At 41.2% G+C, this 14,635-nt stretch overlaps 1 protein-coding gene across 4 annotated transcripts; it reads right to left on the bottom strand.

The window, feature by feature from the left end:
• Nucleotides 1-583: 583 nt before the first annotated feature.
• On the bottom strand, nt 584-13,203 carry LOC128456464 (protein polybromo-1). Of its 4 annotated transcripts, none has more exons than XM_053440649.1 (29): nt 11,893-13,193; nt 11,314-11,462; nt 11,087-11,184; nt 10,833-10,980; nt 10,557-10,706; nt 9,985-10,101; nt 9,836-9,904; nt 9,640-9,738; nt 9,471-9,556; nt 9,296-9,381; nt 8,986-9,202; nt 8,161-8,302; nt 7,902-7,996; nt 7,523-7,802; nt 7,037-7,142; nt 6,290-6,929; nt 5,951-6,162; nt 5,655-5,840; nt 5,346-5,503; nt 5,010-5,261; nt 4,775-4,920; nt 4,315-4,472; nt 4,036-4,219; nt 3,611-3,812; nt 3,299-3,500; nt 3,041-3,193; nt 2,060-2,103; nt 1,582-1,774; nt 584-997 (listed from the first exon to the last, which is right to left on the bottom strand). In XM_053440649.1, the coding sequence occupies exons 1-29, from the start codon at nt 12,014-12,016 to the stop codon at nt 834-836; spliced, it is 4,860 nt and encodes a 1,619-aa protein (XP_053296624.1). In that variant the 5' UTR covers nt 12,017-13,193; the 3' UTR covers nt 584-833. The 4 variants fall into 4 exon arrangements, with proteins under 4 accessions (XP_053296624.1, XP_053296630.1, XP_053296639.1 ...); XM_053440655.1 differs by having other exon boundaries at nt 3,125-3,193; nt 11,893-13,191; XM_053440664.1 differs by lacking the exons at nt 9,296-9,381; nt 9,471-9,556; nt 9,640-9,738; ... (5 more) ...; nt 11,314-11,462; nt 11,893-13,193 and having other exon boundaries at nt 8,161-8,356; nt 8,986-9,125.
• Nucleotides 13,204-14,635: the final 1,432 nt, after the last annotated feature.

Genomic DNA, 14,635 nt, shown 5'->3' with positions numbered 1-14,635 from the left:
CATCAAAGTGGTGGAAATGGGCTTCCACAGATGCACATATATTATTATTCTCCATACCTCTATTGTACAAAAAATTCATCAAAAAGTGCAGCTCGGTCTGGAATGGTGTTCTCACTCTGTTCTAAGACTTTCGCCAAACGGCCGATGGGAGCTGTCTTGGAACAAAGATGGTTATCAATGTCACTTCACAGCCAGAAGGTTCATCTTTCAAAACCCAGCTTGAGCGGTTGTTTGTCTCTGTATGTTGGCCCTGTGATACACTGGTAAAACTTAACATTTCCTAAGGATCAGAATGACATAAGCCAGGAATTTATCTTTGTTACTGTCCATGAACAATACAGAATATTTTTACTTTTAGGAGAAAGTTTCAAGTTGAAAATCCTTGGCCTACACCTACATGATCTCTACAGTTTTTATTATTAACAGTAATCATTCCTTGTCCCAGTTAAGGGTTATTAAGCCTTAACTGTCTTGAAATGTCTTGACTAGTTTCCTTTTGTGTGATTGTTCTTTACAAGTGACAGTTCAAGTGATGCATCGCAAACATCATACAGCAGAACCAGTTAAGTGAACACAACCAAACTGAACTGTTCACATTTTAATCGTGAAAGCATGAAGGCATTCATCACAGAATGACAGTCTCAACAATCATGTACTTAGAACAGTAAATCTGAAATGTAAAACAGAAAGAGCAACAGCTTCAACACAGAAAGCAGCTTACACAAGTACAAACACATTTCTTTAAATGACAATACAAAGTGAACACTTTTAGCGAGCTTTAACCCTCTTCCTATCTCACAGGTTCGGGGTCAGAGGCTCAGAGCACGGGCATGCTACAGGTTGTGCGTCTGACGAATGTTCAGGGTGTCTCGCAGCATCAGGTCACGGAGTCGCCAAAGGGCATCTGCCATTGTCTTGTGGGCGCCCTTGCTCTTCAGCCAGTGGGATGGCAGCCTGCTCTCCTGCTCTTTTGTCAGGCGCACGTCTTGTTTTTGAGCTGAAAGTGAGCAAATAAGATAAACTTTGAAATTTCACTTGTTTACAATCAATTAACTTGTAAATAACAACTAGAATGGCATGCATACCTCTGCCAAGGCCCAATAGTGCCCTTACATTTATCAAGCTGTAGAAAATAGCATTCACACATAGATGTGACACTTAAAATATTGCCCATAACATTCCACATTTTTCAAAATCAAGATCCATTACATATTCCCTGGAATATATATACTTTTTTCACTGAGCCATACCTCATTCTTCCACCAAGCTTCTAGGTAATCCATCTAGATTTAACATGATTTTACTGACAAAACCAACCAACCAACAAACTAAAGGACGGGGGTGAAAACACTACCTCCTCAGCGCAGGCAATGAGTGACATTAATACTGATAGGCTTTAATTAGTGTGTAAAAAACACTAAGAAGTCCATCAAACACAGATTTAACAAAAGAAGATAAAACAATAAATTGATGCTCAGATGGAGGTGCAACCACGTTACTGAAAAAAACAGGACTAACTTGAGAAAAATATACATCTCCAGCAGTGTCATAATTTTGTCACTTGCCAAGCACAAAATTAACCTGAGAGGGCTTGGTCCCACTTGCTAATGGTGGAGGATTCTGCAGTAAGGCCCTCGATGTATCTGAGGTACGCCTCCGAGTGGAGCAGCCGCTGAGACTTGGCTGGTGGGGACACGAACACTGGGGTGGACGGTTGTTGGAGTGCAGGTTGGCCTTGTCCTGGATACGGTGGTGGATGTTGCCCTGAGCCCATCTAATGGAAATAATAAATGTCTTATTATTACCCTGAATCAGGCTGGAGTTTACACTGCATTGTGACTCCATCCATATCTTGATTTACAAAGAGCCCCAATCTGCAGCTGTTGTCACAGAGTGGTTGTGTATGTTCTGTGGTTTAGTGTTTTTAGCACCAGATTTGCATCGTATGCAACTACTACAGATTTGAAAAACTACAAAATGACTGTAAAACGAATGAAACTGGATTTTCACTTTAACATCATTAGCTAACATTACTTTCTTGCAGAGCCTAGTAGCTTACCTGGGAACCATGAATGTTTCCATGTCCACCCATACCATTGACACCTGTGACAATATTAAACACAGAGACACAGTCAAAAAGGTGCAGCAAGTCATTTGATACTTGCTTATATTACAAACACATCATTCATATTCAACACTAATCTACATTTGAACAATCAGGAATGCCAATTGTGGATTTATTAATTCAAATATGAGGTCAACTGTTTTCCTCATTAGAGACAGATTTCCCCCTTTCAGATCTCAGCCTATTGGTTCAGGTATCCCCTCTAGCAAGTCAGATTGGTAGACAGGAAGCAACTGTGTGGTAGGAGGGTTAGCTATGACAGCACTCTTATCAAAGTACGGCATTCCAGGGAACCCAGGCATAACAAGCAGGAGATGTCGGGGAAAGACAGGCTCCCCAAGTGATGTGGTAGTGTGCCAATCAAATTAACCATGCCTTCAACATGGCCCTATCATACATTCTTAAAAAGGGACAGTAGTAACACGAAACAGCAACATGCATCAGTCAATCATGCATCACTACTACACCACCAGACAATTTGTTAATATAGTGTTTATGCTTTAACTTAATCACCAAATAATTATGATGGAGATGAATGGTAATAATGGACACACAAAAATGCACAATAAAAACAATTGGGTGCACGTGCAGAAGAATTAATCATTTTTTTGTTTAAATTCTCAAATGGTCCAGAGCAACCATTCCTCTTTATGTAATGCATTCAGATACTGAAACGTGGAGTCTATCATGATGTTAAAGTTAAAGAATAAACAGTAATGACAGCAATCAGGGTTTGATTTGATCAATTGGGTTAAATGATGTCAGAGAAAATACAAAAGCAACATTGCAACACAACAAACATGCTGACATGAGTAAGATTAGGAAACTAGAAAAGGTGAATAAATCAAGCAGTGTAGCTTCTTATCCAGCCTTCTAGTGTACACTGGGGGTCCATCTGCATCTATGAGGGGTTACCTGACACAAGCAGCATGCTGGATTTTAGCATCCCCATAGGGGTTGGGGGAGGCACCACCCCCATCACTGCCCCTACTGGGGTACCTGCTCTAGGGGACGTCTGATGATGGGCCCTGTCACGCTCCTGCTGCTCGGCCACTTTAGCTGCTCGCTCTGCAACACAGGTACCATATTTAAACATTGTAATTTTTACACAAACTGGATCACGACTTGAACTGATCATTTTGTCTGGTAAGAGTTAGTGAAGGTTCGGCTCACCTTCATACTCTGCTTTCTTTGAACTCTCCAGGTTCCTCCACTCTGTTCCAACGAGCCGGCTCAGTTCCCCAAAGGAGAAGTCTGGGTGCTGGGCTTTGATGACCGCTCGCATCTCACTGCTGAACAGGATGTAACCGCTCATGTTGATCTTCCGCTTTGAGCCTTCCTTCTTTGAGAGGCCTTTTATGGATTTAGGTGTAGACTAAAAAGAAAAACACAGAAGAGCAAGCCATTTAGAAAATGCTACCAGATACCTAATGACATAGCTTAAGGCAGAATTTGAAATCTGTAATGAAATAGTTCCGCTCTGACCTGTAGAGGAGTGTAAGGTATGATATCCATATCACTAGACAAGGAAGATTGCATCTGAGGAAGAGACTGGTCCCCAAGCTCTCCATCATCATCCCCAAGATCCTCCAGCTCCTCATCAGTCATGTCAGCAAACTTAGCCTCCAGTTTCTCTATTTTTTTGTCCAACAGAGGTGATGGCTCCTTCTGGGGCACAATGAGCTTTCTATAGAAGATAATCTAAATTATTATGAACATTCATCAAAAACTTCCCAAATAAATAATTTTAGAGGAACAGGAAAAATATTTATAGAGCATCAGATAAAAAGAGCGAATAACACCCATCCACCAAAGGAGGACAGATGTGTTTTAAGTGCATGCTTACTTAACAGTCTGTTTCTTTCCATATTCCCTGTGGGACAAACAATTTTGATGTACAGGTCTTTCACCTAAAATAGTAGGTTTCATCCTCCACCACCTTCCCAGAGAGGGAAAAGCGCTTGAGCCCCTTGAATTTCTTCATCTGCTTCTCACAGTCAATGTAGCGGCTCTCACAGAGCAGGACGTTCTCCTCAGGCACTTCAGTTGGCCGGCATGAGAGGTAGTCTTTGAAGGATGACACTATGCACTTCCCTATGAAACAAAATAATCCAACCCAAATCCATGAACTCCTACAATGACACGATTGCTTGTATTCAGTTCAATCCGATATATTGTGCGGAGGGTACCTATGATGCAAGTCATGGGACAATTCTCCTCCAGGTTGCTGAGGAACACTTCCTTTTTGTAGAACATCTTAGTGGGCTCATGCTCGGTTTCTTCTGGATGAATGAAAATGGGTCCAAAGAAGTAGCCTGCTCCATCGCGCATCCACATTTTCTCAATCCTATTCAATACATTCATAAAACAGTCCTCAATAGATATACTTGAAACTAGATAACCTCTAAATATTTGCAAATAAATTAACAAATCACTGCAATTATAATGTTCCTATGTCTGTGATTGATGAGGAGGTATTTTCATTAGTGTGTTTGACTTCAATAGCATTTATTTAATTAATTATTATTTAATTTAAACAATTCATCAACATTCATGAAGTCTAACCTGAATGTTTACATCCACTTCAGAGCATAAACAACCATTGTAATACACTGGAAGCACTGTGAAGCATGATGGCATTAACTCTACCTGCCCACACGGTGGAGCCCTAGTCCATGAGATCTAATGTAGACACAGTCTCCCACTTTGAGCCAGAGGTTGTTGTAGAAGAGCTGCTCGTAGTACAGACACCCTGGCTCTCCATTGCTCATATCCATTGTAACATCCTCCCTCTCCTGCAGAAATAAAGAGGTTTTACTAACAGTATTTGGCCATTTTGAATGTATTCATACCATTGGTAGAGAAATAACCTACTGACATATACCTTGTCTACAATACCATCTATCATTTTGCTTTCATCAGCCATCTCTGGTGGTTTCTCCTCTTGTTTGGGGGCAAACATGGACGCCACACGGACCACAGGGAGGGGTACCTCTCTAGGAACAAACCGAACCGAGCTCAGGGGCATCGTCCACATCTTGATCTTCTTGAAGGACTTGGATTTGGCCGAGTAGCGTGACTCGCAAACATACACATCATCTGTCCTGAAGCCCTCTGGGTGAAGCTTGAAGTAATCCTTAAATGTCACACCGTTAATATTTAGTCAGCATTCACTCCACACTCCGAACAGACATAGAATGGGAAAAAATCAAGCATTTACCTTCACAAACATGACCACACACTTGCCCAGAATCTTGCTGATGGGAGCTTTGTTGTAAAAGTCGCTCTTAAAGACTTCCTTCTCTAAGAACTTTCTAGTAGCAAGATGAAAGGTTTCGTTTGGCCTGTAGAACCAGCAGCCATACAGCCACTTCTCACCTGTATTTGTCAGAGGTGGAAAAGATTCGACTGAATTAGATCTGATTTCATTAAAAAAGAACATGGACTGAAAAAACTAATCTGCAGAATATAAAGAGTACAGATTGTCGTATAAAAACTGATTCCTTTATGATTCACACGAGGAACTGACCAGTGTCATCTTGCCACAGGCGTTCAATGTAGATGATGTGGGGCTGGAGGTTGGGTTCTGCAGGCTCCACATACACATACTCTCCCACATGGTACATACTGTCCTTAAAGCTGCAGTCCTGACTGTACGTGCGCTGCAGGTTGGACTGCCATGATCCGCCAGCTGAGTCCTCCCTCTTCTCCGCTTCTAGGAATTCACAACATACCCAGTGAAACAAGGCCCATGTCAACGCTGACACAAAGCATGATGGGATAGAATTTTTATGCACTGAGAACGTTAACAAATAAACTGCATACCCCTAGTCTCTTCTTCCCTCTTGATTTTGTCCTCTTCGAACTCCTTGGGTAGCTTCTCTTTCTTCTCCTTTTCCACATCACTGTGCAGATGTTTGGAGGTGTAGCTGAGAGCAGGAGACATCAAGATCTCTCCATTCTTACACAGCTCATCTCTGATGCGGATTAGGAACTGCTGCAGCTCCACAGCATCTTCAAAGATCTCAGAGTCGGTCCTGTAATGAACAAAATACGTAACAATAGTTTTACTTTTCCTTTAATATAATCATTTTGCTATATAAAGGCTCCAAGTTGATCCTATGACTGATTTGGTTTTGCACATGATGGTCCACAGTTCCTCACCTATTCAATCGCCTGGCTTTTTCCAACACTTCAAACATGTGATCCTGAAAAACATCCAACCTCTTGTAACGCCCTCGGTCTACATTCTTTCTGACGATATCAAAATTGAGAGGTGGCTTCTCAGGGTTGGCAGGATCAAGGGCGGGAATTTCAGCAAGTGAGTCACTGTAGCATCGGCCCTCGTCATCCTGGTGACTGAGCACAGAAACAAAGAGGCTGCGGACAAGTTCCTGGATGAGTCGGGGCACATCGGGCACGTGGGCGTCGTCTCCACCCTCCAGGTCACGCCTCGTCTCTAGCAGCACCCTGTGCAGCATCAGAGCGTCGCGGTAAATCAGAGATTCTGGTTCGTTGTACGTACAGGCGTTGTTGAACATGAGCACCAAGTCCTCTACCAGCGCGTCCACATCTTGGTACTTATTAGCCAACATGTGGCTCTTGATCTTCTCCATGTCCACAGGCTTCTTGATGGCTATGTAGTAGTCAGGCAGCTCGGCCCGAGACGGCAGCCGCAGGAAGATGGTGCTGAGACGACGGCCCCGCTTGTCTGTGTAGTTCTTCACAGCCTCGTAAAGCTCATTCAGCTTTTGCTGTAAGGGTGTTAGATACTTGGACTTCTTCAAAGTAATACTATTCTTTCCTACAATCAAATAAAATGTATTATGTAAAATCAGCAACCATTATTTCTATTCTCATTTTCTTGGATATGATTCACATGAAGAAGAACTTGGTGACTAAGTGACGTACTTATTTTCAACTTTGGAGACATCATGTCATCTTCATCAGTCGATGGCCCAAGATCCTTGCGTCTGTCTTTCAGGATCTTCTCTAAGACATCAGCATCATTGTAGACCTTCAACACAACAAAGACGTTTATCATTAGGATATCCTAGTTTTTGTAAAAACTTTAGGCTACACTTTTTTTACTTTAACAGTTTTTTAGACATGAACTCAAGAGAATGTCCACACTATGGGGTCCGGACTATCTTCCAAGAGCTAAGTCAGACACTGTCCAGAGTCTTTTTACTCAGGCGCTGGCAGGAAAAATTCCAGAGACTGTCCAGAGTAATTGACTTTGACATTAATGTTATTACATGCAGCGTTTCTGGATAATTTCAGGAGAATAATTTAGTGTCTGAAAGCAGCTTTACAATTAATAACAACACTGGGGTTTCCATCTTCAGTCAATCGAATCTACTCAGGAACATTAAGCATTGAAAAACTCAAGCTTACCTGGGAGCCTTCCTCATTGTAGTGCCGTGCATTGCGGAACATCAGCTTCATATCTTCCAGCATTGAATCTTCAGTCATGTACTTATCTGAGCGAATGTTGTGCTCGATGGTCCTGAGGTCCATCGGTTCCAGAATGACCTTGTAGTAGTCGGGGTAGTCCTTTTTCGAGGGCTTGAACATGAAAAGGTCACATAGTCTCCGACTGGTGACGGCTTCTCGCGCTTCAGTCACCGCGGCTAAAAGAGTTTTCATCCGGTTTTTCCTTGTATTCTTCTTGTGACTGGAAATGAAATGCAAGTCAGCTGTCACTTTCCTTCACACCACCACGAAAAAAAAATCACTACTGTGAGTTTAGAAAGTAAAATGTGACAAAGTGCACCTTTTTCTTTTTGTACTACTGGTGTCCGACGTGGCAGAGGAGAGCATGCTGTCTCCATCATCTTCATCTCTCTGTAAAAGTTCCTTTCTCTTAATCTAGACAGACAACAAATAACATTTAGCTCAAATTGTTACAACGCGTCTGAAAAATAGCATCAATCTGGCAGAAATTCACTTGAGAACATGCACACAAAACCAAGAAGTGGTCAAATCAAATCGAGGACGGACGCACAACAGTGACAATGGAAGCTGGGACTGACCTGCTGGATGTGCTGGAGCTTGAGCGCACGCTTGTAGATGGAGGAGTGAGGGACATTGTAACGTTTGCCATTCTCGAACATGAGCGTCACGTCAGAGTCAATGTGCTCCACGCTCTCATATTCGTTGTTCTTCATCTTGTTCCTGTGGGGAGTTACGGGCTCTCACATTTGGGAAGGAGGGCACAGAAATACTGTACTGTACAGTGAATGTGTGTGATGCCGTAGGGGTAGAAAATAAAAAAAGAGAGAATGTTGGTGAAAGAAAAGAAATCGGATCAATGATGAAAACATGGACTAATTCCTCAGATTTCTGCTTGAAAGACACATTTCTAGATTGTTAATAACCATTTCCACTGAAATATCAATAGTAAAGCACCACAAACTACTTGATCTGACATATTTAATGTTTCTGGTATGATTTGACTTATCTTTGTTAAAAATTCACTGTATCCATTGATGCACTAATAAACAGAAGCTCTAAGACAAAATGCTGCATTTGCTTATTAATCCTGAGATTTTTTAGATGTAATCCCAAATTCTAGAGCTAAGACAACCTATGCAAAGAAAATCACACACTGGTTGTAAAATTCTCTTTTGGAGTTTTTTCTAAAAAATTTGCTAAACTTGTCTCTGGGGTCTTTCCTTTTTAAGATCTAAAAAGGTCTACAACAAAAAAAGTCAACTGAAATGTAAAAAATATATATGAAAACATATGAATGTTGTTAATAATGCTGTAGTGACTGATACCACACAAATACACAAGAATGTTGTTGAACCTGTGACAAATATACACATAGATTCACATCAGGAATTTTAGTGGCATACTTGATCTGATGGAGACAGATGGGTTGGCTAATCTGGTGGTAGTAGTCCGGGTAGTCCTTCCTGGAGGGCAGCTGCAGGAAGGGCTCAGAGATCAGTTGACCCTGGCTGTTCCTCGCACCTCGCACAGCTTCATACAGCTGGAAGATCGGGTTGCTCATGTCCATGTTCGAGGTCATACTCTCGGCCTCGGACTCCCCCTCGTCATAGTGAACGGACCCTGAGAAATAAGGAAAGTAGGACAGGTCTGTCAAATTGTAGCAACGCTTCACTGTACAAAGTATTGTAACCATGTTTGATATTGAGATTGTACCAGAGAGAATGCCTTCCTCATCGCTTTCATACTGGAGAGCCATGGTGATAGCTGAGAGGCGGTCTCCTTGTGCTGTCCTTCTATTCCTGAGGACGAGCGGCAGCATTAAAAAAAAGTATAAATATATATTTTCATACTTTCTTCCACATTACTGCAAGAGCTTTTTCCTATTTACCTGATGCGAATGCTGGACTTGATTGGTTCTCCATGTTCCATCTCAGACTTCTTTTGTGTAAAAATCTTTTTAATGGTGTTTGCATCCTGGAACATAAGAGTACGTCAGATAGGGTCTGTGTTTCAAGTGCATCCTATGTACTGTAAATATATTACCCTCACACACTCACCTTAAACACCTGTGACCCAGGCTCATTATAGGCTTTGGCATTTTTCACCAGCAGATCGATGTCTTTAGCCATGACACTGACGCTCCTGTACTGGCCCAACTAACAGCAAATACACTTATTCGACATTTTATCAACAAAATGTTGTAATGAGGGAAAATAATAGTGTCATTTATAGTTATAATGTCATTTAACATACCTGAATTTTTTGAGCGATTATTTTCAGATCGATTGGCTCCTTGATGATGGCGTAATAATCTGGGTATTGCTGAAGGAAAAAGTGAAACAACACATCAAAACCAAGTCGCCCATTTCACTGATGATGTCATACTGAACGTGTGTTTGTACCATTTTGGAGGGAAGCTTCTGGAACAGCTCGCTGACCAGACGTCCAGTCGGCTCAGTGTAAGTCACCACAGCGTCAAGGAGCTGCTCGAGGAGCTCTTTCAAACAGGTTGGTGCACTCTGCCAATTTGTTCACATAGGTTAGACAAGGAAGTTACACAGTACCACCCTCAGTCATACCCATGCAAAAAGTATATACACACAAACCCCCAAAATTTTCATTCAGCGTGGTTTCACTTTATGAAAATATCATTAATAAACTGACACTATGTTAGAGGTGGAGCCACTTGACCTACATAATGTAAAATAAACAAATTAAACAAAATAACATATGGGAATCATTTGAATTCAAATACAGGAGTTGATAAAACACAAGCGAGATATCAATATACAGTAAGCGTTATTATCATGGTATAAATTCAGCGTGCAATCTGAAGCTTTCATCGCACTTTGAATAAACTAATTATTTATATATAACTATGCAAATTAATGTAGCCAGGTGCACACTGCACAGTGATGGATCTGATTTGCAGAGGTACTGAATGAAATCAAAAATCCTGATAAAGGAGTGTCACCTCGTCCTCAGTGGTGCCTGCAGGGTTGTCTTGTACGTCGTAGCCATCATCATCATCGTCATCATAATCTCCTCTCTGGATAAATTCATTCTTGGTCCGCAGGTAGAGGTCCCACAGTTTACAGGCTGCCCTGTACTCAGGACTGTCGGACTACACACAAGCAGGATACAGTATATTTATTTAGGTGCATATACTGAGTCATGTACAAACACTAAATAGTCTTGTGCTCTTTCTTAGACATGTACAAATGTTCTTACCTTTCAATATTTGTTTTACCTTGTAATATTTTTTAGCGTTATTAAACAACAGCTGAAAGTCACTGGTGATTTGCTCAACGTCATCGTACTCCTCCATCTTTAATTTCTGCTGGATTTTCATCATGTCAATCGGCTGAGACACTACATGGTAGTAGTCTGGTTGATTCCTGAAAGAATGTGTGAATTTTTTGTGTTCAGTTACTTGACTGATATCAAAGAAAGTCCAACATGTAATTATAAGCACTTGTCTAATGATCGCTTGTGACCCCTCACCTTCGTTTCGGGGCTCTGATGAACAGCTCACACAACATCCTGCCCTGGTCATCCTTGTAATCTCTGATTGTGTTGTACAGTTCATGACACACAGCGATCTGCAAAACAAGGAACAGACACTGAAAAATATCCACATCCCTTCCTATGGCGACCACTGAATCAGTCTGTGTATAGTTCAGTATAATTCTGACGATTCACAATACAGGAACTCAAATTAGTCAAATTACAGGATCCACAGTCGGTATGTTTGCGGTCCTTCTTCTCTTTCGCCCAATTGAAGTCACTAACGCTGCAGTTGGGTTATCGTCAAGATCTCCTCCACTCACACTGCTAGAAGGGGATGTCGCCCGTCTCCTTTTCAAGGCCATGGCGAACCCTAGAAGTAAAGATAAATAACAATAGAGTAACAAGTATCACTACATGGGAAATGAACCAGAGCTTAGATTGACGCTATAAACAGACTATAAAAGAGCCTGACCCATTTATTCCTTGGGTGATGAAACTAACCCTTGACCCGAAATGTGCCTTTCACAACATATCAGTGTTGTTTATGTTTACCTATATCAGAACTTGTATTTCAAACAAATGAATGCTTTGCTTAATGTGTCCACTCAGAAGCCGGCTACTGTAAGTACAACCATACTGTATGGACAAATAATATTATTAACTTTTATGTTTGGATCTTTAAATACTGTGAACTGTGATTGTTGTCAAAATGAATGCCATCACGTTATCACTCAGTTAGATTCCTTCCAGAAGGTCTGATGAAATACATGAGGATACCAGCTGAACATGACAGGTCTTACCAGGCAGTGAAGACGGATGGACACTGAGTGAGCAGGAAACAGTTTCGTGGTTTTTGTGTCTCACTATAAGGATAATAACACAAATCACCATCCTACAACTTAGGGCTGGGCAATAAAACAACATAAATAAATAATTATCTCAATAAATACATTTGAAATTGTAAGTCTTAGACCATCTAATACCTTTAAGATTAAATGTTACGTGTAAGGAGTTGCCATCCCGTCTCTGGTGTTGAGATAAGGTTGAACCCTGAGTGTCTGTATCGCATGAGCATAAAGGACATTGTGTTACAACCTATACAGTGACGCAGACTGCCATCCGCTCCCTCCCATTTGGTACACTGAACTGCTTCTGTTGTACTTTATGCTTTTTGGTTTGACCGTCAGATTGTGCGTTAGACCAAGAATCTTCTCTGTCGCCAGATCCATGTTGTAATAACCTTGTATATTCAAGTAAGGACAACTGAGGCTCGTCGAGTTCATTCTTTAATCCACCACAGTGACCACCGAAGAGGAATCCAGACATCTTCATCAGACATCTGTGCAGAAGATCTTCATCACGTTTATAAAATATGTTGCTGTTCATCAAGTCTTCGTCCTTCTCGGCTCATAAAGAAGAGTTTAACACTGCAGCCTTCACTCAGAAGCAAAGTGTTTCTTTAAATTTAACGGAAATAATAATTTAACGTGATAAATATTGATATGGACCAATATGTTAATCTTAATCGTGATATAAATCAGCCCTAAGATAAAGATAGAGACTCACCTGGAAGAAAAGAATATGGTGCAACTGAATAACCAAATTGTGATGTTTGTTTTTATTATTGTGGAAGAAGACAAATCTAATGACGTTTTATATGAACTTAAAAGTTTACAGATGACATCGTTATTATAATTATTACTATTATGTCCATTGTAGGGGCCATAATGGAAAGGGGGGGGGGGGGGGAGTCGTCAAGAAATTCTTAACATTAATTATTGTTGTGAACTTGAAATTTCGGATTAAATATTAAAGTTTAAGACCCTGAAATGTGGATTTTGAGATATTGCTCAACAGTGGTCAACTCCAAGTGTGACGCAGCAGCAGCTTTAATGTAGGTGCTTCAGTGTTCAAATCCCTCCAGCTGACTGTTAACACCTGGACGGAGGTATTTCTATCAGCAGTACTGACCTGTCTGTGGGTGTGACTGACCGCACACAGCCGCGGCAGCTAAGCTAACACGCAGACCGGCGGCTGTCCACCCACCTGACCGCCTGTCAGTCACTCAGAGCGGCCAGGTAGGCGGCTCGGCGCGGCTAACATTAGCTCCATTAACCGTTAGCCTCCGGCATCAGTTAGACACAAAGACACATCACCGCAGCAGCCGCGAACGTCGCACGGAGCTGCCGCCAAACACAGCGACGACACCCGGGGGGAAACCTCGGGGTGACCCGGCGACATGTTGGAGTTCTTACCTTCAGCCCGCACGTTACCAGACCCACAAAATATTTACCATCAACAAAACCAATCACTTATCGATTTTACGCCGAGACACAAGCGTGAAGTCAATAATGGTTTTAACCACCTGTTTCCTCCTGGGCGCCTTCACAATAAAAGCCCGCGTGATTGTCCATGGAGTTAAAACGCTTTATTTGATGACACAGTGGTCATTTCCCTTCGTTTCTGTTTAATGTGAGGTTTGTGTTTGATACTCAGGTTGCCAAATAGTGACGATCTCAATGTTTAGAAGTGGTCTTCACGCCACAGTTTCGAGATGGAAAATAACGATGTCGCTGAAAACACAGTGAGTGAAACCCACTTCCGGTTAGATGATTTTAATTTGACTGTCTACCATTGTGAGGAAGAAGAGGAGAAAAGAAGAAACAGTCTAGACTACGTTACAAAACAGCTTCTCACTGATCCCACAGTTCCTGTTGGCTTAATTGAAAAGTGTGTAAGATTTAGATGAAAGGGATCCTGTTACTGGGCACCCAGACAGTCACCATTACTGCCTATATGTCTATCTTTATTTTATTTTTTAATACCTTAAGTTTCCTATATCTATCTATCTATCTATCTATCTATCTATCTATCTATCTATCTATCTGCGTGTCTGTCTGTCTGTCTGTCTATCTGTCTATCTGTCTGTCTGTCTGTCTCTCTATCTCTCTATCTATCTATAAAATAATCATGATAATAATGAGTTTTTATGGAAACTGAAGGCTGCCACAAGTTCAACATGCAACTTTACCACAAGATGTCACTCATACCTACACACTGAACTTGTAATGGAATAACTGAGTTGGCTTTGTTAAACTGGCCGAATGCAGTGTAATATCAATGACAAAGGGCAGGGCAGAAGATGGTGGCTTGAATTTTAAGGATTTTACCAGATAGGACACACAAGAAATAACTTAAAAAATCAAAAGGGGAAAAAAATCCTTCAATTATTTGGTCCGCCCTTGAAAAGATTCAAAGTTGCCACTCCTAAAGTTGCCAGCAGGTTATACCACATTTCTGAGATATGACAAACTGTATTAATGATAAGAATCATTAAGCATAGAGTTGAGTTTATGAACAAGTATCACAGCAAAACAATAAACTGAAAACAGAGGAGGTGACCTGATGATCAGGAAAATGTGGGTCAAGCAAGGTAGTGATACAGAGTTGTAATCATTTCTACACAAAAAATATCATGATAGTATTCAGTATGTTTAACTGTTTAAGCAGCATAAATACTATGTTGAGAGGACAAGCTAATTT

Source organism: Pleuronectes platessa, chromosome 2, assembly GCF_947347685.1.
Source record: "Pleuronectes platessa chromosome 2, fPlePla1.1, whole genome shotgun sequence".
NCBI classification, from domain to species: domain Eukaryota; kingdom Metazoa; phylum Chordata; class Actinopteri; order Pleuronectiformes; family Pleuronectidae; genus Pleuronectes; species Pleuronectes platessa.
Note: the sequence above shows the minus strand (reverse complement) of the source record. Positions and strands in the feature narration are given on the sequence as shown.